Genomic DNA, 27,188 nt, shown 5'->3' with positions numbered 1-27,188 from the left:
CAGCTTCATAAAGGAGTTCTATTATACAGCCATTTGCCATCAAAGAGAACAAATACACTAAATATCCCAAACTATAAACAAAAAACAAAGTATTGATAATGTCATAAAATATTGCAAATTAATAATTTCACTATGATTCTAAGCCAGTTTTGATACGATGCATTGATTGTTTGCTACATGTTAGTTGTTTTATATGTGTGAGGGTTTTGTCTCGTAGTGTATTACAGCACGCTGCATCTTTAAACATAAATTTGATTATGATTTTTGTAAATTTTGTATTTATTATTTATTATTGCATACATTTTTGTCCCATCAAGATCAGAGTTGCTTGACATTTTTCAATGCTAGTGACAATTAAATAGCTAAGTTTTGTTAGTGATAGCAAACTTTATGGTCCATAACTTTACTGCATCGATTCTCCACCACCGTCCCCTTCAGCTCTGTGTCCAGCAGCATGCAGCTGTTTTCATGCAAAAAAACCCTCTGTATGCTACATACCCAGCACTAAACAGCAGACAGACAAAATTCGACAAGCTGTTGAATATAATTGAGCATTTAGCAGCTAAAGAGCCAGATATTTCCCATGGGAGTTGTGGGAGACTAAAACCAACTTAAAAAGAAAGTCGATATTGGACTTACAATCACCAAGTGACCAGAAACACAACTCCAAATGAATACTAATGTTAGTCTGTATCTACTGGATATGCAAATAGACGGATCCACTCCATAAGGTGATAATAGGTTGCATTGTGTTTACAAGTTGTTGTGCTACACCCAGATGTCAAAGAGTCCATGTCTCCTCTTAACCCTTAATAGGGCACACCTTGATATACTTGCAAATTCCAAATTTTAACCCTAGAGAATATCGGAGGATATTACATACTGTCAGAATGTGTAAAAAAAAACATACGGACCCGGGGGAGGGGGGTAATATTTTGAGAAAAAAGTTACAAATTTATGGCAAAAAGATCTCGAATTAATGGTAAAAAAGTTACAAATTTATGAGAAAAAAATCTCAAATTAACGGTAAAAAAAAGTTACAAATTTGTAAGAAAAAAAAAGTCAAATAAATGGTAAAAAAGTTGACGAGATTAAACTGGCAAATATACAAGAAAAAAAATGCGCAGATTTATGAGATTAAAAGTGGTGAATCTGCGAAAAAAAAGTTTTTTCCCCAATTTTTTTCTTGCAAATCTGCAACTTTTTTTGCGCAGATTTGCCACTTTAAATCTCATAAATCTGCGCATTTTTTTTCTTGTTGATTTGCCCCTTTAATCTAGTAACGTAGCCTGATCTTTGCTGATTAGCTGGAAGAAATCCATGTGGTTCTACGACCTCACAGAGAGACATGGGGACCCAGTTTTGATATCCACTGAAGTTACCAAATATAGGTCTTCGCCCGATAAAGGGTTAACTGAGAATTATGAACATATTTTTCTGTAGACATAGCTTCAATAAGCATCAGTGTTCCATGTTGCCATAACACAAAGTTACCATACAAGATGTTTAACTGCATAAAAAACAATATGTAATGAGTGTATTATATGATTTAATTATTCACAAGTAACACAAGTACAAATCTGATCCAGGGTCATACTCAAGATACACTGTATTATGATATTGTAAAATTACTTTTATATGATAATAGTCTTTTAAATGATGTCGCCAAGCCCTATATACTATGTTACATAATTTATCTGCTCCGTAGTTTCCACACTATAGTGGCAAAGTGCAGATTCCAGTGCCTTAGTGTTGGTGCTTCACATTTCCTGCCTGCTGTGCTCCGCAGTGTGTCACTCCTGCCTCTCCAAACGTCGGATTTGGTGAAATTTCAAGTGCACAGTTGATTTCAAACACTTAATAATCATAGCCCTATTGTTGCTTTCGCATCTGAAACTGTGGCAACTGTGTGACACTCCTGCTTGAAGGTTCAAGTGGAACATGGACTGCAGACACTCAATATTATGATTCTTTGAATGTGTTTGACTAATGCCTCTTTTGCAGCAGCTTTCAGCTATGCCTGTGCTGAGCTGTCTGTCAAATCTCTCAGGAAGATGGATGGATGAATGGATGGAGTATTATTTTTATCCCCTATGTATGACGTTTCTGTCCGTCCATCCATGCAGTGTCCATACAGTATGGCAAAAAGAAGCCAATATGAGAACCATTAAAGAGATTTGAAAGGACACAACCTTAATTTCAAATGTTTGAAATCCACTTTACACCTGAAATTAAAAAGCTTATGATTGCTACACATCCGCCTCCGACTACATATGTGAAAGCCACAATACGACCATAATTTCAAGCATGCAAAATCAGTTTGACATTTAAAATTTCACCCCTTAGAAAGCAACAAAGTGGCTGTAATTTTTATACTTTATGAAATCTGTGTCACTCCTGCCACCTGCCAGAGAACATTGCATCTATAATTTCCAAGTGTTTGTGAAACCAAACGTTTGAGCTGGAATTTCTTAGCCCTTTCACTTTCCAATACAGAAATTTCAAGCAGAGTGGATCAAGTAATGCTCGTTCAAAGAAAATATGCTGTCAGTGAACCTCTAGTGTGGCTGATGCAGCCATTGGCAGAACATGGGGATTTCTGGCAATGCTGCTGTACTGGTTTAACCATAAAATTGTTAGCTTCAGACACCCATTTTAGGTTTTATCCAGCTGGATACGTTTCAGTTGTCTGTTTCTTTTTACTTCTGATTGTTGCAGAACATTTTATCTGAGTATTTTTTAACAAATCCACAAGTTTATCAATTTATCAACAGACTATGCCTCTGTTTTGCTAAGGAAAGTGATTAGTCAGTATACAATATTTATTTTCCCAAAGATCTTATTGAGCTAATTCACTGTTTGGATTTATGCTGGATTTTCTGCAAATAATTGCATAAACAGAAGGAGACAAGTCGTGCATCAAGTGATATGTCTTGGAATAGCTCCCGTTTTGCTCATGCAATAAGGTAATAAAGTCTGCTGCCACTTGAGGACTATAGAGGTCAAATTAGATTTAATGAGCAGAGTGGTCAGTAATTTGATGTTTTCCAGTGATTGTCAATCACGGGCTGTTGAGACTTGTTAAGAATGACAGGAGTTGATTTAAATGAATAGATCCTCCTATTTGCTTGAGTGTTCAGAGAATAAAAAGAGCTGCTGTAGTGTTAAGCCTGCAGCATTGCACATGGTTAAAGGCCACTGATGCAAACAGCCGATGGACATAAGAGGAGGCAGAAGGTCACAAAGGTAGAGCAGATGGGACCTCTGCACACGTCGGGTCTCCATATTCCTGCCTGAATTTCTGCGACTCCCTCCAGCTTGGGCTTCTTGTAATATTGCTGACTTTCACCCCATTAGTGACAGCACTGCAGAGGTCAAATTTGACAATTGTCTGACATAGGAGCGGGGTAAAAAATCTGTTATATGCATTGCGATTCTCTATTAAATGATAATTTCTGGATGCAGAAAACTGAATAATCTGAAATTTAAAACACGATTCTTGACATTATGATTGTGTTTTACAGTTTTGCAAGACCAGGTGGTACACTGCAAAAAAAGAAAAGTTGGGTGAACTCCAAATTTCAAGGCAACAAACTTCGATAAAATTTTAAGTTGGACAATTAAACTAAATATTTTAAGTTTTGTTTTTGAGTCTGCTCAACCCTGAATTCAGATTTTTGTCAACTCACCTGTAAATTGTACTAACTTATAATTTAACATTTTAATAACTTTTAATCCTTACTTCTGCTAACTTCTGCAATTTGACGATTGTAACGCCGCTATTAAATGTCAGCTAATGTTGCGACCACAATTTTGAGTTAGCATTGTTACGCTAATGTCTACTCTTGTAGCTGTAACAAGCAGCGCCGCTAGCATCAGTTAGCCGCTAGCATCAGTTAGCCGCTAGCTTTTGCTAATGACCAAATTTAACCGCTTTCCAGCATTTTACAACAAAGAAATAAGAGTTATCAGAACTATTGTCCCTTGTTTTGAACCCCAACTTAAAGATATAAGTAATAACAACTCACAAACTTGTTTTTGAGCAGACAACTGGCTTCCTTTGTTGTGCTAACTTACATTATTGCCCTAAATGTCAATAATTTATATTTCCAAGTTTTACCAACTTAAATCACTGTTTTAGGCCAAAAAATACAAGTTGGCTTTTTTGCAGTGTATGTTCCTTACAGCTAAACCAATTGGATGGTGAAAGCTAACATACAGTAAACATATACAGCGTTTTTGTTGGCAAGTGTTACAGAAAATGCTGAAGTCTGTGATAATTTACTTCAAGGATGCTGCTGCAGGCACACTTTTGTTTCTTTTCTTGTTGTTTCTCTTCAGTGCATGGACATATGTTGGCAAATGTAACCTTGTCCATTCATTACTACTATTGCATTAAAAAAAGATGATATAAGTGAATTTGTTTCACATCATGCATCAGGATGTATTGATAATTGTAAAGGAGTTTGCCAGCCCTAGTCTGACATATGAACAGTTACGATCTGTTTTATTAAAAAAAAACATAAGACAAGTTTTATTATAAAGCCTGCCATAGACACAAACGTTTTATATATGCATTGTTTTTAAAAGAGGAGCGAGGAAGTAAATAATTGACCACTTGTAATTGTTTTAACAAGTAACTCCTGACAGAATTGCGTTCATGTTTTAACGTTTTATAGTATGCAATTGAAATCGTTATTGCAATTTGAAATCAGGATACAATTCTGAAATTGCACCCTTGCTTTAAGTTGAACTCTCTGTTTTAGTCTGAGGAACAATGTGGTATGAGGCAACACAGTGCCCAGATACAGTTAATCAGATTCCTGCTGTTCAGACTGTTGGCTCTTCTTATCGTCTCCGGGGAGCCTGACTGATCTAAAAATAGCCTCAGATGCAGGTGTACATTTATTGGAGTGAAACTTCTCCCTTGTCGAGTCTCACCTACTTTCACTGGAGATGTACGACAAAGAAGATTGTAAGCACCCGAATCTCAATTCCAGTCTGCGGATGAGGGCTAAAGCCATCTACATGTTTCACTCACAGTTTAAAAATCAAAGCTTTTTGGACCAAACTGCAGCAGCAGCAGCAGCAGCAGCAGCAGTGCCTCAGAGATTTGAACATCCTTCAAACCAAGCTTGCTAGAACCAATTTAATTTGGCTAACAGTATTACATTGAAATACAAGAGCATTTTTAATATGAAAAATATTAAGCATGCCTGCAAACATGTTCCAAAACAGCCTGTCTGCTGTATAAAAAGAGCCCGCCTGCTATATTTGGTATTTGGATTGGGGAAAATTAAGACAAAATAAGCGTGCCTTTTCAAGTTGTGAAAATTTCTTCTTCATTATATTTACTTGTTCAGCTTGGGCATGCAAATTAGGTTATAGCACAACAATCAAACATAATTAAAATTCAAACATTTATGCAAATATTTGGTTAGGATTACAGTTAAATCCTGAGCAGTGCGCTCTATCTGTGCTTTAAATGTCTGCTTTTTTATTTATTTATTTTTTATACACTTGCACACAGGAAGGTAGCACCATTATATGAGGTTTCTTTGTTTTAAACCATTTCATCGAAGCTGTGTGCTTTCTGCTGTGATGTTATTCATTGTATGCAGGGAAGCATCTCCTGCCTTACAGCAGCCATGGTAATTTTTCAGTCTGACGGGGCCCACTGCACCTACAACAACAGCCTCCATTTATGTGCATTCACTCTGATCTGCACTTGACCTTCCTCAACGGGCGCGGTGACTAAAAAGCCTTTTATGTGATCCCAAAGAAGTGTAGAGCGTCTCAGTCATGGCCCCTCAGGAAACAGTCTAGGACCTATAAACTCTTTAAAGGGAGGCTTCAAATCAAGAACTGAAATTTGTACATGATGCTCTGCTTCCTGGAGAACTTCTATTCATGATGCGCATTTATATCGGGAAGGAGCAATCGAGCGAATGAAAATGATCCGAATGACCTCTGCAAAGTTGCACACTGCACCAGCTTGAGATAATCTGCTACAGTTTGCCGCCTCTTTTGGGAGTGCATAGGGTTTTAATCAAACCTACACTGCAAAAAAAGAAAAGTTGGGTGAACTCAAATTTCAAGGCAACAAACTTCGATAAAATTTTAAGTTGGACAATTAAACTAAATATTTTAAGTTTTGTTTTTGAGTTTGCTCAACTCTGAATTCAGATTTTTATAACTAAGTACTAACTTATAATTTTACATTGTAATAACTTTTAATCCTTACTTCTGCTAACTTCTGCAATGTGCTGAATTGGCACGATTTGTAACTGCGCTATGAAATGTTAGTTGTGATGTTGCGACCACAATTTTGAGTTGGCATTGATACGCTAATGGCTACTCTTGTAGCTGTAACAAGCAGCGCCGCTAGCATCAGTTAGCCACTAGCATCAGTTAGCCACTAGCTTTCGCTAATGACCGAATTTCACAACAAAGAAATAAGAGTTAGCAGAACTATTGTCCCTTGTTGTGAACCCCAACTTAAAGATATAAGTAACAACAACTCACAAACTTGTTTTTGAGCAGACAACTGGCTTCCTTTGTTGTGCTAACTTACATTACTGCCCTAAATGTCAATAATTTATATTTCCAAGCATTACCAACTTAAATAACTGTTTTAGGCCAAAAAATACAAGTTGGCTTTTTTGCAGTGTATTGGACTGCATCACGGCATAACTATTAGCTCGAATGTCAAACTATAACTAATAGCTGACAAGGAATTATACAATCAAAATAACAAGAACTAAACATTTTAGAGCTACAAGGGGGTCAGGAGTTCAAATCATCAACCCAGTGAGCCATCAGTGGGTTTGCATGTGGAGGTAAAGGAAAGTTGTTTGGTGCTTTTCTGCAGAGGTCAACTTTATTAGACTCTGACAAATGCAAACTGTCTTGACAGGGCTGACCTTTCAGGGGAAAAAGAGACACAAGAGACACAAAATGGAGGAAGATCAACAAAAGAGATCCAGTCAGTAATGGGCAGGACCGTACTGTACAAATATGTGCCTTTCAATAAACTGTGTTAACCCTTTATCAGGCAAAGAACTATTTTGGTAACTTCAGGTAATATTTCGAGAAAAAAGTTGCAAATTTACTAGATTAAAGTGGCAAATCTACAAAAAAAGTTGCAGATTTAAGAGATTTAAAGTGGCAAATCTGCGCGAAAAAAGTTGCAGATTTATGAGAAAAAAGCGGGGAAAAAGCAACTTTTTTCTCCTGGATTCACCACTTTAAATCTCATAAATCTGCACATTTTTTTTCTCGTAGATTTGCCACTTTAATCTCGTACACTTTTTTCTCAAAATATTATTTTCGTATGTTGTTTTTTACACATTCTGGCTGTATGTAATATCCTCCAATATTCTCTAGGGTTGAAATTTGGAATTTGCAAGTATTTCAATGAGTTCTGTTAAGGGTTAAAGTGGTGAATCTGGGAGAAAAAAGTCGCTTTTTTCCCACTTTTTTCTCGTAAATCTGCAACTTTTTTCCCACAGATTTGCCACTTTAAATCTCTTAAATTAGCGACTTTTTTTCTTGTAGATTTGCCACTTTAATCTAGTAAATTTGCAATTTTTTTCTCAAAATATTACCTGAAGTTACCAAATATAGTTCTTTGCCTGATAAAGGGTTAAAGCTGCACTAAATAATACTGTTATTATAACAATGGGTCTATTGACTGTATGTTAAAGGTGTTACTGGTTGAGATTATGGAGTGTGTTTGTCTTTCAGCTCATTGCTCTGCTTTTACAATCTGGAACGTTGCTGTGTTTCAGTTGTAAAATCAAAAAGCACTGATATATCATCTGTACACTACCTTTTTCAGCACCAAATACCAGAAGTTTCGGTTCTGTGAAAGAACAATTATAAGTTGCCCAACTGAATCCAGTTCCTGAACACTTCTCTACATTTTCTCTCATGGGTGGCCAAAGTTGTCTGATTTGCAACTCTTTTGATGTTGTTTTTTCTCTTGGACACAATTTCGACTTTGTCTACTGTTTACTGATGGATTAGCTTACAGCAATACATTACACTGCCGTCTTCTGATGAAAATACCTTTATGCAGCTTTGTTTATTTGCTCTGTCCCTAATTTTCTTTCATGCAACATTTCAAAATGTCTCTTCGACTTTAATGTAAACAGGACTAGTGTCAGCAGCAAGCTTGTGAACATATTGGAGCATTTAGCAGTTCAAGTTATATATTATCTATAAACGGAGTTAAAAGGAGAGGAAATATTTGATTTAATATGATCAAGTGGCCAGAAACAAGTTGTGCAAGGTTTCCATATGAACCTTATGTTGGTAAGTAATGATGATTGTCATACTGCAGAATCGACAATGTGATCTCAGGTTATCTGAAGAAAATATACCCCTGGAATGACAAATAACTTTTCAAAATAAAGGAACTACTCATATTAATGACTAGTTTGTTTATTATATAAATAAGTTATATATTCCTTGCATCAACAGCTATTTTCAGTTTCACAGAGTATTTTAAAAACAGTCAGTGTAGAGTGTAATCCTTCTCAGGATGCAAACAGCAACATGTGGGCCATCTTTCAAATGTCAAACAGCCATAAACTTGCAAAGTAGGGACAGGAGCAGAGTTTTAACCAGAGTTAAAAACGTTAAAATGTCTGCAGTGAAGAAAGGATACACCTACACTCACCATCACTGACGGAAAACACAAATCTTCAGCTCAACCACTCTGCCATCTCCCCAAACTCTGCCTACACTTCATTACTCATCTTTGGATAATTTAGATTTAATTTATGTCATGTAGTTTAATTTAGTGGTTTATATCTAGGCATGATTCACTTGGGAAGGCCTTTTAATGGTGCAGCCTTCTTTGTATTTACACAGTTACACCCCTGCAGATTTTGGAGATTCAGCTGTGACCTTCTCTCATAGAGCATGGGGATTTAAAGGAGAGGAACCAGCTACTTTAAAGCTACTGGGGAGGATAATCTTGTTCAACTGTTGGATGGTCTACAACCTGTCTTGACTGTTTGTACTTTTTGCTCTGTTGGACCTTGTTGTAGTAACAATAGTGTTATTTTGTTAACAGAAACGTATTATTTAGAAGAATAAGACGAGATGATGACAAGACAGCACAGACTGCTTTAAACACTAACTACTTAAAAATGTGACCTTGCTAATGAAAAAGGAAAATACTAAAATGTAGTTTTAAACAAAACTTTACCAAATAATAGACACATATTAGTCAGGAGAATTCAGAGCAAGAAGTGAAAGTTCACTTCAAACCACGAGACCAGCCACTTCCTGCAAAGCTCTTACCTCTTAATCATTCAAACTGTTTTTCATCAGATAATAATGAGATAAAAATCTTATTTGAAATTAATTTGACTAAAGTGACAAAATTAATGGCTTTGGCTTCTGGTCTTCAGTGAGTACAGTGTTTTCAAAACTAGCTACAATGCAAGTTAATGACAGTCATATCCCGTGGCTATTGGTTTGTTCCAAGTCACGTGACTTTCAAGGTCCCAGCAGTCAGAACAAAAAACATGGCGGACAGTTCTCTCATTTTTAGTGAAAAAAAATCAATATTTTGACTTAGTTTCTGCATAAAAATGGATTTTGATCACATTTCTAGCGAGGAATATATGTTTTATTTTCTAAATATTCACTCAGTGAATGTACATAATCACTTTGTATGTTGGAATAGCCACGGGATATGACGTCGTGATGATGTCATTAACTTGCATTGTAGCGAAATCCGTGTCAGTTTCACGGAAATTTGAGTTAAGCGAATCCGTGGCTATTCCACGGATTCCTGTGAGACCAGGTTGAAACTGGGACAAGGACAGTTAGACGCCAAAATCGATTTTTTTAGCATGATTAAACTGTGCATGTAAACGCGCTGAATGAGAGTGTAACTGTCTGTCTCTATGTGTCAGCCCTGTGATAGTCTGGTGATCTGTCCATGCTGGACCTCGCCTCTCGCCCAATGACAGCTGGGATCGGCTCCAGCCCCCCCGTGGCCCGAGTGTGGATAATCGGTTAACCCTTTATCAGGCGAAGAACTATATTATATATATATATATATATATATATATATATATATATATATATAAAAAGTTGCAGATTTACGAGATTTAAAGTGGTGAATCTTCAAGAAAAAAGTTGCTTTTGCCCCACTTCTTTCTCGTAAATCTGTGACTTTTTTCCACGCAGATTTGCCACTTTAATCTAGTAAATTTGCAACTTTTTTCTCGAAATATTTTTATTTTTTATTTTGGATATCCACTGAAGTTACCAAATACGGTTCTTCGCCTGATAAAGGGTTAAGGATAATGAATGAATGTTTTAGAAAGTAGCTCTCTGGGTACATTTGTAGAGTGGTGAAAAAATCTGTGCACAATCCACATAAAAAAAGTATTAAATTAAAAAAATATATATATTTATTCCAGCTCAAAAAATGACTTTATTTGTCACCACATTGGTTATTTTTCCTCTCTAAAATCTGTAACTGCATCGGCCTAAAAAAAAATGAACAGGCAGGATTCACTTCACTTCCTGCTTCAGGGATCCCAATATAATATTTAGGATTGTAACATAACTTATGTAACTGTTGCCAATTTATTGCAACAGATAAAGGTATTAATTTAAGTTGTATTTGTTTCTTTAAATGTTATTTTATTTGGTATACATTATAATGCTTTAATTTTGAAGGTGAACTAAGTCACCCAAGTCTCGTTTGGCTGCTCTCGGGTGCGTGTGTGGTGGAGCAGTATTCCCGGGAAGCATGAACAATGGTTCAGATGGAATTGTTTGTCAAGAGAGACTGATCATTGATATGAAGAAGACTAAGGATGAAATATAATTCCCTTTATGTAGCATGCAGCCAACAAGGTATTTTGTTTCATTTATCTGTATTTTACTTTGTGGAATGGAATGTTAAATGAATTTGATTTAACCTTTATTTCATTCTAATTTATGTGCAGTTTTCACGGTGGATTTTGAGATGGATGAATGACGCTCAAAATAAATCAGTTGAAGGAAACCGACTTGCGTTTGCCTGGTGCTTGGAGGGAGTTACAACTTATTTCTCTTTCTCTTCTGTCTTTCTTCCTCTTGTGATGTCCATCTCTCTTTCCTTCCCCGTTCATGCTTCCCCTAGGACAGCTTGTTGGTCTTGGGCTCAGAAAAGAACGTAACGCTGAACGCCAGAAACCATCTTGGCCAGCTGACCGGTCAGCTCTCAGTGGGTGAGTCTCCAGCTCTGGCGACCGTACACATCCATTCTAAAGACATTTTATTAGAGTTGATGAATCGCCACCTGCCTTTGACCGCTGTTGGGAAACACCTGCTGTGACATCACTGTCTTGTGACATCACTGTCTGGGTACGGCCCCCTTTTTGCCTTTTATGTCACGTAATGGTAAAAGAATCACGTAATTATAAGGGCTGTGTTAATTTACTCTTGGGTACAGGCCTTACTTCTTTCTTTGTGTACAACTTATTAAAAAGTGATCTTAGATTAATCCAGCCCTGACTGTAAATTGCCTGATCGGTCTTATTTTATTAATGACTTTAATCAAGATTAGCGAAACAATTCATCTTTAAATTCTCTTTAATCGTCTCCGTGCCTTCAAAAGAGACTCTGTAGTTTCTTCCAGACCCTAACCTTTGATGCACTTATTGAAAGGGCAATGGATTCTTCTTATTATCATCAAGTGCAACCATCAGTCACTCCAAATTACCAAAGTCATTTACATGATTAATGACCACTGGAAAGCAAATGACCTGCTTATTAACATTAATAGCTATTGATCTTAGCCAACATAAGTTGAGGGTTGATGCTGATTTGACAAGACTGGTGATATGACACTTTTTGGTCACGCTTGACCTTCCTCAGAGAATTAGTGCCTGCTTTTGTAGAAAGTGCATTTTGTTTGAAATGAGATGAAACTTGGCGAGAATAATTAAATTCCCCAGCCGTCGCAGCCCGTGGATTAATGGAAGAGAGAGGAGGAGAGAGCGAGAAAGGCAGACGTTAAAAGTTTCTGCATGCACATCTGGAAAAACACCAAAGTCTAGTGAACAGGAATTAATATTCCTCACCAGCGGAACAGATTACTGATTTGTCTCCATCCATTGTAAAAGCATGGCTGATCCAGCTTTGTTAGGCGCCTTTCATTTGCAGAGCAAGCACTCTACATAGTATTTCACATTGCTAATAGTCTTACATGCCCAAACGTAGTTTCCCAAAGCTGATTTGCAAACCCATAAGGCAACCTTTATTTGACAGCGCCATTTACAAAAAGAGCATTATTGTTGGCATTGCAGACTATAAAACTTTTTAGGTTCTTTAATGCTTTTTCATTATCAAACTTAAGGGTACGTTTAGTCCTGGAAGCATTCATAAAATATTGAGCAAGGCAGTCGACTCAAACAGATACAAATAGGTTGAGACCTCAGCATTAAAGTCTTGCAGTTGTATTCCCATCACCTTGCTGAGGTATAATCAATAGTTTGTAGTAGTTTTGTGTAGAAAGCCAGAAGCTCCAAGCTGGATGTGTCTCTCTGCAGGGCCCGAGGCTGTGGAGGCCCAGTGCCAGAGGCTGGAGGTACGCAGTAAAGACGGAAGCAGACTGCTGTTCACTGCAAATGAGGAGGAGGTCATCATGACAACAGAGAAGTTCACCGTCACAGGTAAATGTGCTCTCAATTTATAATCATCTGAAGTCTGATAACAGAAAACACTATAGGGCTGGAAGGGGCTCCAATACTGGTAGGTCCACAATAGCAAAGTTTCTTAACCAAAATTATACTTTTTCATTTTCTTTTTTAAATAACTCAAATGTTAAATGTTGTCTGAACCCATGTTGTGATTGAAACATTGCAGCCAAGGCTCACTGTGTTATTTTGTCTTACAATTTCGACCCTTTCGCCGTGTGTTTTCAGTTCATGAAAGTTAAAATTGTGACATTTCAATCCCCAAAGAACGTCTTGTTCAGTTGTACTAAGAGACTCTCTTAACCCTTTATCAGGCAAAGAACTATATTTGGTATATTATTGGTATATATATTTGGCAAATTTACTAGATTAAAGTGGCAAATCTACAAGAAAAAAAGAAAAGAAAAATTGGGGAAAAAAGCAACTTTTTTCTCCCAGATTCACCACTTTAACCCTTAATAGGACTCATTGAAATACTTGCAAATTCCAAATTTCATCCCTAGAGAATATTGGAGGATATTACATACAGCCAGAATGTGTAAAAAAAACATACGAAAATAATATTTTGAGAAAAAGGTTGACGAGATTAAAGTGGCAAATCTACGAGAAAAAATTGCGTAGATTTATGAGATTTAAAGTGGTGAATCCGGGAGAAAAAAGTTGCTTTTCCCCACTTTTTTCTCATAAATCTGCGACTTCTTTCACACAGATTTGCCACTTTAAATCTCTTAAATCTGCAACTTATTTTCTTGTAGATTTGCAACTTTAATCTAGTAAATTTGCAACTTTTTTCTTGAAATATTACCTGAAGTTACCAAATATAGTTCTTTGCCTGATAAAGGGTTAAGGAGTCAGCTGTTCATTTTGAATTACAGATTAATTTATCTAACTAAGCTAGCTTCAACTTCCTCTTCTGCAATTCCACCCTCTGGGTCCAAACTAATAAGGTGGAGTACAAAAATAACAGGTCATAAATATTATAAACACTATATTCCCATTTCCCACCCAGTTTATCACAATAATTCACAATTTACAGCTATACAATTTTAAGATGATCGAAGCAGTCATTCCCATATCCTAAAACCAAGTTTGCTGTCTCAGAAGTTAATGTTTTGCCAAGCATGAGAAAGTCTAAGTTATATACAGTATGGACATTATTATTATGGAATAGGAGCAGAGGTTTACAGTATAGACAGTGTAATAATAAGAATACTATGTCCAGTATAAAAATAAAAACAAAGAGTACTAAGGATTCCAAAGAATATTACCATTAACATGTACACTGTTCATTGAGATTGAATATAAATTCAATATGAAATGAATATCTACTAATATCTACTCTCAGAAAGTCCTGTGATGGGTCTTTTTTGCTTTCACAGTACAAAGAAAACCAGGGCTGTGATGTGAAAGTCAGTTTGTGAAACTGTGTCGGTGCCAAGCATCAAGCCTTAGCAAACACATACTTGGCTGTTATTTATAAATGATAAGGGTTTTTTATTTATTATTATTCTCCTAGGCTCAGAAGGCGCTGTGTTTGGACACTCAGTAGAAACTCCCCTGATCCAGGCGAGGGCTTCTGAAGACCTGAAGTACGTTCATATTCATTGACTCAACAGAAATTCATTAAAGCTTAATGTCACATGTTCATATCCTGTTCAATTAATATGGAGATCTTTAAATAATGATGATAAATGTTCCATGGCATTTCAAAGTCAATGCCTGAGAAAAAAAAAAAGAAAGAAAGAAGAAGAAAATCTGGCAGGAACCATTATTCACCATAATAATTATTCTCAAGCACCCTCTTGTAAACTCAAGCATCTACTGGTCGGCTCGTTATCACACACATTTAAAACGAGATTTGACCATTATTTTAATTTCACAGCCGAGGGGTGAGCTAATTAGTTGGTTATTCTCTATCGTGGCCGTGAATTGATTAAAGCAGCGAGAGAGCACGGAGAAAGTTGGTTAGGTTGAGAAGCGTATTAGACTCCCTGCTCTCCGCCCGAGGCTCTGAGCGCCGCGTCGCTCCATTAACGAGCTGTAACGAGCGCCGCTTGTTGTCCACCTTACTGGTCCTGAAGGGAGCGCTGGGATCAAAGTTGGCAGAAAAAGCAGTGTTCTGGCATCTAATTCCTCCAGAGTGAGAGGAATACTGATGAGTTTCACTTTAAAGCAAGCACACGTACACACACACACACACACACACACACAGGATTCACACACACACACACACAAGATTCACACACAGGCTGGGCTCAGGGGTGACCATCTGCAATGTGGTCAAAATCTTAACGAGAGGAAACCGAACGAGAGCAATCGAGACACAAAAGTTTCTACAAATAGGATTCAGATTTTCTTCAATTTAAATCCAAAGATGTTCAGTTAACACATTGTCAAAGTTTGATCCTGTTTGTGTGTTTTCTGTTACGAATACGAATATGAATACTTTATTTTTGGATAGGGACAGTGCACATTAATGAACATCGATAAACATCTTTGTAAATATGCCGGATTATAGCAAGGCTGCTAGTTTGCATCCGTAGTCCCTAAAAAATTAAAAATAAATACAAATATAAAAGACAGCAAGTACATAGGTAAGATACAAATAGAGGAGACAACACACACACAACACAACACACAGCAGACCCAGACAGGATATAACAGCAATAAAAAGTAATGTTCAAGTCCAGTTAGTGGTCACACCTTTGATGTGATTTGAGCCGTTGTTTCAGATTTCCTTTAAAAGAAGAGAAAGTGGGACATTCCCTTATTGTGGAGGGAAGACTGTTCTAGATGTTCCCCCCCAACAACAGATAACACATTCCTCCCAAACGTAGTGTATGAGGGGAATCTCCCAGTCTCCTCTAACACAGGCCCTGGTGCTCACACCTCCCAGAGTCCTTTTCTTTATAAATTCATTCAGCGGCGGTGGAACTAGACCATGGAGACTCTTGTATACAAAACAAAATTATGGAAACTTAAAAAATTATGTTTTTTAAGGGTCTTGCAGATATGGTAGGAGAAGGGTTTTTTATCCAGAGTCTTTAAGGCTTTTTATAGAGATTCTATGTTAATTTTTCAAACATCATTCCCTCAGATTATTTCAAACAGCTAGCTTCCTCCACCAACACATTGCTGACATATACAAGCAGCTGCACAAACTGTACTGTCAGGGCTTTAAATAATGTTCCTTTTATCTAAACCCAATTTATTCTCCAAACACTGTGTTAAAGACTTTATATGTTTAGACATGCAGTGGTGTTATAAAAGCAAAATGGAGAAAACAGAATCACGTGGGCTATTAAAGAGCTAAATCCAAGCACAACAACATTTTGTTGTCATGTTGTTGCCTTTCTTTATTCTTAGCGTCTGTGCATAAACTAATTGGGCTGTGGGCAAAGTAAAAACGCCACCATTCTGCAGCAGCACATCAGCAAACCTGTTCTTTAAGGTTATTGTGTGTATGAAGGATTTCTCCTTTTAACACATGCAGGCTCTCCTGTAGAAACCACCACATGTTAAAGGAAAACTTCGGTAGCTTTCAACGTGGACACTATTTTCCCCAAGAGAAATAAAATCTTTTCTTTGTACCGTTTGCTTGATCCCGTCTGTTTGTTATTGTGTCTCACCAAGTCTCCTGAGAGGCCACTTGCTCCTGGAAGACAACAGTGGAAACCTGAGTGACAGTTGGACAGAGGAGAGTGTTGTAGGGTTGTCTACAAGATTTTCATTGCTATGGATTTTTAGACGGAAGCTAAATTTATTTGATGGTAGTGCTGAAGGCCTTGAAGTTCAACTGGTGGTGCTCCTGTGGGACATAAGAAACAGACCACATAAAGATAAAAGGTCCATTACCGATTAGACGATCAGATATTTTATCGATTAGTATTATTAGATTATGAATCAAAATGATTAACCCCTTATCAGGCAAAGAACTATATTTGGTAACTTCAGGTAATATTTTCGAGAAAAAAGTTGCAAATTTACTAGATTAAAGTGGCAAATCTACAAGAAAAAAAGTTGCAGATTTAAGAGATTTAAAGTGGCAAATCTGTGCGAAAAAAGTCGCAGATTTATGAGAAAAAAGCAACTTTTTTCTCACAGATTCAGCCACGTTAACCCTTAATAGGGCACTCATTGAAATACTTGCAAATTCCAAATTTCAGAATATTGGAGGATGTTACATACTGCCAGAATGTGTAAAAAAAAAAAACAGACGAAATGATATTGTGAGAAAAAATTGTACGAGATTAAAGTGGCAAAAAAGTGGTATGTAATATCCTCCAATATTCTCTCGGGTTGAAATTTGGAATTTGCAAGTATTTCAATGAGTGCCCTATTAAGGGTTAAAGTGGTGAATCTGGGAGAAAAAAGTTGCTTTTTCCCCACTTTTCTTGTAAATCTGCGACCTTTTTTCTTGTAGATTTGCCACTTTAATCTAGTAAATTTGCAACTTTTTTCTCGAAATATTACCTGAAGTTACCAAATATAGTTCTTTGCCTGATAAAGGGTTAATTTCCCCCAAAATAATGGACCAGAAAAAAAGTGTATGCTGGGAATGGTGCGCTTCTTTAATACTGAACCAATGTTTGTCCCCATTAGTCACTTAGAGACCAAAACCTAATAACACTGTCAGGTGGGTTGTTTGAAGCTGTCATTGGAAACTGAAAGGGCAAACAATTTCAAAAACTACTTGACAGGTGATTAAATGGACCATCTGTCCATCAGCGTCACACACCGTCCGTCCTGAAGCCAGGCAGGAGAACCGTCAGTGTTGTTCTCTGCTCTTAACCCTTTATCAGGCAAAGAACTATATTTGGTAACTTCAGGTAATATTTAGAGAAAAAAGTTGCAAATCTGTGCGAAAAAAGTTGCAGATTTACGAGAAAAATGTGGGAGAAAAGCAACTTTTTTCTCCCAGATTCACCACTTTAAATCTCATAAATCTGAGCATTTTTTTCTCGTAGATTTGCCGATTTAATCTCGTAAAAAAATTTCTCACAATATTATTTCGTATGTTTTTTTTTTTACACATTCTGGCAGTATGTAATATCCTCCAATATTCTGAAATTTGGAATTTGCAAGTATTTCAATGAGTGCCCTATTATGGGTTAAAGTGGTGAATCTGGGAGAAAAAAGTTGCTTTTTTCCCACTTTTTTCTCGTAAATCTGCGTCTTTTTATGCACAGATTTGCCACTTTAAATCTCTAAAAATCTGCGCCTTTTTTTTCTGGTAGATTTGCCACTTTAATCTAGTAAATTTGCAACTTTTTTCTCGAAATATCACCTGAAGTTACCAAATATAGTTCTTTGCCTGATAAAGGGTTAATGAAAAAGTACTCTACAGATCTGATTGACATTATGTTATTCCAGCATCTTACCTCTTTATGATTGTTGTTTTGAATGAGCAGGCATCTCTCCATGTCGTCACATATAATGTATATCTGCGAGGAGCTACGTGATTGGTCCAAACCAACCAAAGTTTCCTTTTAATATATACTCATCTTTATGTTGTTGAAACAAAGGTTATGCCTATATATAATCTAGACATCAACAAATTGTTATTCTGGCTGTGAAGAAGACAATTTCTCTTTCAGAGTGTTATGTATATTAAATGATTAAATTCATGTTAGGGCAAAGTAAGAAATCATAGTTGGAAAGTGTGATTTAAAGTCCCCGATAATGTAGTTTCAAGTATTTCTTTATAAGAGATTAAATATTGACTAAATAAGAAATAAAGTTTTGAGAAGAAAAGAGAAAATTGTGCTTTCATGACCCTACTTCTGTCAGAAACTAACTGGAGGGGGGGGAAAATGTTGACAATAGAGAAATCATGCATTTATGTATAATGAGCACACAACTGTAGGTCTGCCAGCAGATTAATCTATATCTCTTTATTATATAATGTGAGAAAATCAACTCTGTCTCTGCACTGGTTCCTTCCATTGTCACACAGCAGACACTTTTTCATTGTCAAACCAGACAGTAAATTATGAGACTGAAGAGCATGTTGATTGATTTCACATGTGTAACTCATAATGACATGATGACATCATACTAGGGGTGGAAGATATGGCCCTAAAAGAATATCACGATATTTCAGGCTATTTTTGCGATAACGATATTCTTGACGATATTACCAAATACTTAAAAAGATATAGAAAATATGATTTTTTTACTCTGTATAAATAAATAAAAATCTAAAATGTAGTGTGAAGTGCAAATCTCAACCGTTGCCAAATGCAAAAAAAAATACTCTTGACTCTTGAGTATGAGCAAATAATAAAAATAACCATTTAGGGGTTCCGGGGGCATATTTTAATGACATTTTGTAAAGGAGAATAAAGGTTCTTGTATGTTTTATTTAAGGCATCTTATTTTGACAGTCTTCTTGTAAGTTCTGTGGTGGATTCTGTTAACACACTGTGCTCTTATTTTGAAAGCTGAGAGAGTAAGTAGCTTTTTGTGATTAAAACAACTTTAATTGTTAGCTCATGTTAGCTCGTGGCTAACGAACGGCATAATGCAGCAGTGTGTTTGGAGGACAGCTCGGTATATTTAGTTGTGTCAACCTTACGCCACTACATCAAGAAGTAGGAATGTTGCCAATATCATGATATGCATTTCTTTTAACCATAAAAAAAAAAATACCGATATTATCGTGAACAATACAATATTGCACACCACTACATCATACTGCAAAATTTAGGTGGCAGTATCAGAAAATACTTTCTAAAATAAAAATTCCTAGACACTGACACACAAGTCATCACAAACAGGTACGCTTTTGCATGTTTTCCACCTATTTTTCCAATTTGCTGATTCAAGACTTCAAGATTATGCTTATTGTAAAACAAACTCCATCATCTGTTTGAAAAAGTGGAATATGAGTCATCTTTTTTGCCTTGTGTATTTGTGGCTCTGGGTCATATTTTACCCGTCTTCCATCACCCTGAAAGTGAGAAAAGGTAAACGCTGTCTCCAAAGCGCTCGCCACCTGTTAGTAAAACTTTCTGCATGATAAAGATGCAGCTTGGCTCGCGTCCATGCTGCCCTTCTTTTCCTCTTTAAAAAAACATCATTCTCTTTGTGATGCGTTTTACTTCACTGCAAGCCAACAGTAATCTGGGAGAAAAACAGAGCAGAGACAAAATCAAAGAAATCCACCTGAGATCATCCTTCTCTTTGAAGCACCTGTTCTTCTCCCTGAGCGCTTCATCTGTGTACGCTGGCACTCAAGTTTGTCTGCATTTGTCATCATCACGCTGCTTCTGAATAATTGAATATACTGTGTATATTAAATCCATGGGCACTTTATGACAACATGCTTTCAGGTATCCTGGTGCACTTCATCGTCACTACATTTGCAGGATTTTATCCATGTTTATAATGTTGTTAACCCTTTATCAGTCAAAGAACCATATTTGGTAACTTGAAGTCATAGAACCACGTGGGTTTCTACATCACAGATAGTGACACTGTGGTATCTGACCAATCAGTAAATCACACAAGATTCAAGCTTTCCTTTATTGTCATTGTATTAAAAAGTATACAACTAAATTTCTGTGTGCTTCTCATATATAAGGTGCTTCAAAAAAGACATTCAGACATTACGCGTTTGTAATAAGTAGTCTAAAAAGATAATAAATAGTTTAAAGGTAAAAGATAAAGTGCTGATGGATGCAAATGATGTGTTATTGTCTATTTAGGGTTGCTGTGGGAAAGAGACTATAATAAATATGATAATAATAATAATGACTCAATTTACCTCGATTTGCAATTTAAAAATGAAACATTTTGCAAAAAGTCTTGTAATATCCTCCAATAACAATTCAGGGTTGACATTTTTAATTTCCAGGAGTGGCCTATAAAGGGTTAATCTAGTAAATTTGCAACTTTTTTCTCAAAATATTATTTTATTCATTACTCATTTTAGATTTTACAATTCTTTAAACACATCCAGTTGTCATTAATACTCAGTAGAACCAGGCTTGTAGGATGACAAAGATCACATGTATATACCAAATATAGTTCTTTTCCTGATAAAGGCTTAAAGGGGATGCTCAGGTTTATATCACCATTGGATTCTTTGGCACAAGAACAACTGAATGAAAGTTAGGAGGGTATTTGCATGCCATAACTATTCTGGAATAAGTGCATAAAAAGGTATTTAATATTACGTTATGCTTAAAAAGTGAGGTTGGATTTTTGACCTGGGGTTGTAGAGTAAACCATAGTCAGTACAGGTGCATCTCAATAAATTAGGATATCATAGAAAGTTTATTTATGTCAGTAATTCAATTTAAAAAAAAGTGGAAATAACACATTATATAGACCCATTATACACAGAATGAAACATTTCACGTCTTAATTAATTTAATTTCTTCTAATTATTATGATTATGGCTTACATTTAATGAAGATCTAAAATTCAGTGTCTCAAAAAATTTGAATATTACAAAAGACCAATTTTAAAAATGGCCTCTGAAAAGTATATCCATCTATATGCACATAATACTTGGTTGGGGCTATTTGACTTGAGCTACTGGAAATGGACTTTTCCATGATATTCTAATATATTGAGGTGCACCTGTATATAACCAACAGTAGATACATTTGGAGAAACTGGCAGGAGAACCGACATGGAAACAAAGCAATTTACTGCTGTGGACAGCTGAAAAGGGTTTAAAAAATCCCCATTGCATTAAGTGTACGCTCTATAGAAAATATTTTCACTGCATTTCCTTTCACTTGTAGCAGCAAAGGTATGTAAATGTTAGGGTTGCAACCAATTATCCAATCATGATATTATCTCCCTGATCTACACAGTCAATAATGAATATCCTAATTGCTGAGAGCTCCCGGTGATGTCTTCATAATTAATGCATAAAATTGCAAAAAAAAAAAAATTAGATAAAATGGAGAAAAACAGCAGACGCTCCCTGGGAATTTCTTGAAAGATAATTAATTATCATCAAAATGTTTGCCAATTAATTTCCTGTCTATCGACCAGGCCTGGAATTTCTGCATTTTAGAGGCTGTGCCACTTGACCTTTGGTGTTGTCAATGTTTTGAGGCCTCAAAGGCCAAACACCAGGCCAGCAAGATATCAAATAGAATAATGATTTTGAAGTCCCAGGAATAATTAATTTAACGTAACCCTTTTATCAGGCAAAGAACGATATTTGGTAACTTCAGGTAATATTTCGAGAAAAAAGTTGCAAATTTACTAGATTAAAGTGACAAATCTACAAGAAAAAAGTTGCAGATTTACAAGGAAAAAGTGGGGAAAAAAGCATTTTTTTTCTCCCACATTCACCACTTTAACCCTTAATAGGGCACTCATTGAAATACTTGCAAATTCCAATTTTCAACCTTAGAGAATATTGGAGGATATTACATACAGCCAGAATGTGTAAAAAAAAAACATACGAAAATAATATTTTGAGAAAAAAGTTTACGAGATTAAAGTGGCAAATCTATGAGAAAAAAATGTGCAGATTTATGAGATTTACAGTCTATGATTTAAAGTGGTGTATCTGGGAGAAAAAAAGTTGTTTTTTTCCCACTTTTTTCTCATAAATCTGACTTTTTTCGCGCATATTTGCCACTTTAAATCTCTTAAATCTGCAACTTTTTTTCTTGTAGATTTGCCACTTTAATCTAGTAGATTTGCAACTTTTTCCTCGAAATATTACCTGAAGTTACCAAATATAGTTATTTGCCTGATAAAGGGTTAAGGGTTATTTTATTTTAATAGTAAAACTACTCAGTGACTATCAGTGAAATAAATATGTTTATTTCACGAAATAATTTATTGGTACTACATTTACCAGTAGCACGAACAACCTTCTCACTCTACACAGCATTAAATTCAATCAAAGGCTCAAAGGAGGAGCCTTGAATTTCCTGTCTTTTTATTTACATTTCAGGTATCATCTTCCTGTTGATCGTTTCATTTTATCCCGATTATGAAGCGCTTTGTTAAGTCTTTTTCAGCATGAGCACCATGAATATATCATTGTTGATCCTTATGTACAGTACAGGCCAAAAGTTTGGATACACCTTCTCATTCAATGCGTTTCCTTTATTTTCATGACTATTTACATTGTAGATTCATCAAAACTATTAATGAACACATGTGGGATTATGTACTTCACACTTTTTTGTTAAGTACATAATTCCATGTGTTTATTCATAGTTTTGATGCCTTCAGTGAGAATCTACAATGTAAATAGTCATGTAAATAAAGAAAACGCATTGAATGAGAAGGTGTGTGTCCAAACTTTTGGCCTGTACTGTATAATAAAAATAATAATAATAATTTAGACTTTACTGCATGAAGGTGTGTAGAAATGTGATGAATTTGTGATTTGAATTTTACAAATAGTCATAACCTTGCGTAATGACTGATGTCTAATGAGCAGTACAGCCTGCACAAGTTTCGTACATGTGGCTTTATAAATCTGATGCAAAGAATGCATATGCATATTTCTGTCACAGAGTTTAATGCATTTACTATCCTCGTATACAGTCCAAAGTTCGAGCGGTCCAAAATCAAACCCAGCACTGGTTATGTTCGTAATATTTCATTTCAACAAATAAAAATTCAGAAACACAACAAAGACACTTGTCTAAAAATTGTTCTGTGTCTAAAAATTGTTCTGCCAGACAAGAAACAGAGGAGAAAAACGGAGAAATCCACTGGAGCTGTGCAGAGAGGGCATCAAGGCCACTCTGGCCACAGGGCGTATCATTTTTTAGGAGCATGAAGGCCAAACTAAGGGGGCATTGCCGTGGTAACATCCCTGGGCTACCATCGACTAATCAATTACTCAACTAATCGTTTAGGCTTTAGTGCAGTGTGCATCTTAAAATGCAGAGGCAGTAGTGCAGAAACTTAACGGTTGAGTAGTTTGATTGATTTATAGTTGTTTTAGTCTTCTGTGACTTCCCTTTTTTCATCCCATTTGTCAACAGTATGCCCAAAAAACTAGGAGACATGTTTGTGTATGGTGACTGGTGAATAATGGCACTCGGGCTGAGGAGCCATCAAGAATAGAGGCCTTGATGTTGAGGTCTCTAAAACAAGGGCAGTGTGGTTATAAAGTGGATAAAGTCCTGCAGGAGAGATGTGTCAGTTTGTCATGTCTAGCTCTCGCCTCACAGCTTCATTACTGATAGTCGTAGCTCTTGTCAGGCTCTGATCAGCTCATTCACCTGGCAGCGACCTCTCTAGTTTCACTCTCAAAATACCCTCCGGTGCCGAGTTCGAGGACAGAAATCAAGATAGTCAATTGCAGGCAATTTGGCTCTGAGGATTCATGTTTTGACTCCCCAGCTCGCTGCCCACTCAGTCTGATAATAGCAGCAGCTTTTCCAACCAGAAATTACAGTCCTAAATATGAAAATATTTCTGTCAATTACATAATCAGATCATTTTGCGTCTCCGTCTGGAGGATGGTGCTCTGATTCCTGATGCACATGTCCTAAATACATCTGAATAGGCTGGGAAGCTGTGTGATAAATGCTCTGATATCTTCCTTGTAGTATCGCTGAACATTTCACTGTGATGCCTCTCTCATCTAGTTTGTTCACATTGAGAGAGACTTGGTCTATTCTCTGTACGGAGGAAGCTTGGTAGATGGACGTCTGATCAGTGCACTGAAACTCTCCAGGTCTCAGTCGTGTCAAGCACTAACTTTTGAAACTGCAGTTTTTTTGTAAGCGGCTGCTTTTAAAGCACATGGGGATCTGCAAAGAGGCAAGTCTGACATTAAGAAGCAAAGGCAGACCAGACAGGATTTGAAGGCTCTCTGCTCCCTTACAGTGCAGACATCACATGGTACTTTTCTAGGCCTAGCATCAGAGAGCAGGAAATCCAGTCTTTCATTTCATTTTCTCTACAACTCTCTGCGACTAGAGCTCTCATCCTCTTCGGGTCTAAAGTCTGTTTGCAGTGCAGCCAGCCACAGAGCCCTCTCTAGTTGATCTGAGCAGCTTTCAGGACAGACTGCAGTAGCTGTGTCCACACAAGAGTGACAGGTTCATTAAGAAGATAAAGGCAGAGCAGAACAACTCTTCCTGGTCCCACTTAGCTCTGGTCAAACTTTTCTACCTCCAATTTCTTGGGATTGAGATGTAGTGCAGCAGGAGTGTATTCTTTTTTTTTTGTTGTTGACTGCAGCAAAGAAAAATGGTTGTTCTTTGTTACTGTGATGGTTCTTGTCTGGTCGTGAGAGAAATGTTTGGATAGCAGAGAACATTACATACAGATATGGTGGAAATAACTGCTATAAGGTGTAGCAGGGAGGCTTATTTGCCATCATACTCGCTTCTCCATCTGTCAATATAAATAAACAATATCTATATTTTCTATGCATGGTTCAGGCTCGGTCAATACTGTAACTATGTGATGCAATTACTGTGTGAAAAGTGAGATCATTGGTGGTAACGATTTTCAAATTTCAGAGGTGCGAGTCATGTTAGAGCGTCCTCTCTACGAGGGCTGCAGTGATATCACCTCTGAAATGTATCTGCCTTAAAAATGTGTTATTAGCCAGGCTACAGTTTGGTGTCCACTGAGACCACCAAATACCAAGTTAAATAACATATAATCTTGAAGATTTTCATTCTAAATAAATGTCTGTTTCGTGACTTCCACTGAATGAGGAAACACAATTGTGATGGAACCTATAGCTCAAAAATAAATAAAAAACAGATTTTTGCAGTGTTATGAACTGGGTGTTTAAGTTGATATTTCCCGGAAGAATTGCATTCCACTAGGTGGCGCTCTTTAAATTGAAGTATTTTATATCTCCAAATCAGTTGGTCGGATTAACACCAAACTTGGTATACTTATTGTCAATGCCCTCCTGAGGATAACCCTTGAAGGTTTTTATTGATCGGCCCCTAGGTGGCGCTCTGGTGGCAGTCTAATTTAATATTTGGCCCTCTGCCCAGACCATAAGACTTAAGGCAATGCAATTAATTATCATTATCATGTTTTTTTATCTCTTTATCTATGGAAGAATTATCCTATCTTTATTCAAGAGCGTAGATTTTCAGTTTGAGAGCATAATTTGTCTTTCTCGTGCTCAGATTTGTTCTCCTCATGCTCACATTTTGCGCTCGCACTCAGATTTCTGCTGCTTTCTTTCAAAATGTGTGCATGCACTTAAAAATCACATGCTTGTGCTCACATTTCTTCTTCTTGGACACAAACATTTCGCTCGCACTCAAATATGTCCTGTGCGCGCTCAAATCTAAAGTCTACGCGCTCAGATCTCAACTCTGCGCTCTCAAAACTTTTGTGCTCGCACCCAGAACACGCACGTCCTCTCAGGTTGAGGTGTCTGCTCAGACTGAACGATGTCCCGCCCTGCGCTTAAACTAGTGTGTTTCACCAGCCAATAGGGAGACAGCTAGATTGTGGCCCCGTCTTGGGTGCGTTCCCTCGCCTTTTTGAGCGCTCCGTCGGGGCGGGTATATGGTCTGTTTGTAAAACTGCTTCTCTCTTAAAATACACCAATTTACCATATTAGCCAGCTATTTGAATCGTCACCTATTTAAGACGCAGCATATTTATGTAGAATTAATCTCAAGTAGTCCTAAAAAGAGTTATTGTAGTTTAGATTATATATATATATATTTTTTAATTATTATTTATATATATATATTTCCTGTTTTTTATTTTTCACCTGGACAGTGGTGTCACGATAGTCCAGTGGTGAAGGATGCTACCATCTGTTGCATTTTAAACCATGGGACGCCGGTTCACATCCCGTCCACTGCACTCTTGCTGCATGTCTTATTATGATTTACATTTTTAATTGATAAATTAATGTAACAGTAATACAATCCGTGTAACCAGCTGCTTCTCTTATTGAAACGTTTAACAAGAGATGATGGGTAAATAGACTTGGCTACGTGATTAAAAAGGTATAATGAAAAATACGCTATGATGATGATAATGATTTGAGGATAACATTGGTAATGCAGTGTATCACCGTCCTATTTATGGGGTCAAAGCCAGGGAGCGCGTAATTAGGCTAATGTTGGTAATGCTTTCACAAGAAGGAGACTTTGAGCAGGATTCGGAGCGCGGCAGCGAATGAATGGGAGACGAGATGTATGGCCAAAGACCTCAAGTAAGTTCATTGCTAAATGTTGCTACAACTCAAAACATTGCGGCTCTGGCAGTGTTGTTTACATTATCCTTTTTCCAGCCTGATATGTCTTTACACATTTATGGGGGTGGCCCAGTTAATAACATATACCAATGCAATAATAATACAAATAATACCAATGAATGAATGATGTCCAGGGTGTCACATATGGTTTTTATTCTCAAAATGTAGCACATTCAACTAGAAGAGCGAGCTAGGGTTGATTTACACAACGTTCCAAATGGTATAACATTATATAAAAAAATGATATTATATATATTTTAGTAAAAGTGTCATATGGTTTATTA

At 36.7% G+C, this 27,188-nt stretch overlaps 1 protein-coding gene across 1 annotated transcript in view; it reads left to right on the top strand.

Annotated features, from left to right (window-relative positions):
• Positions 1 to 27,188, top strand: part of LOC131989913 (zeta-sarcoglycan-like) — a 60,687-nt gene that overhangs the window by 22,848 nt on the left and 10,651 nt on the right. The window contains exons 4-6 of the mRNA XM_059355271.1: positions 11,156 to 11,243; positions 12,567 to 12,689; positions 14,230 to 14,302. Coding sequence (XP_059211254.1) covers positions 11,156 to 11,243; positions 12,567 to 12,689; positions 14,230 to 14,302 — 284 coding nt within the window. The remainder of the gene's footprint in view (positions 1 to 11,155; positions 11,244 to 12,566; positions 12,690 to 14,229; positions 14,303 to 27,188) is intronic.

The sequence above is a fragment of the Centropristis striata genome, chromosome 17, assembly GCF_030273125.1.
Source record: "Centropristis striata isolate RG_2023a ecotype Rhode Island chromosome 17, C.striata_1.0, whole genome shotgun sequence".
Taxonomy (NCBI): Eukaryota; Metazoa; Chordata; class Actinopteri; order Perciformes; family Serranidae; genus Centropristis; species Centropristis striata.
This window is presented reverse-complemented; position numbering and strand designations above follow the sequence as displayed.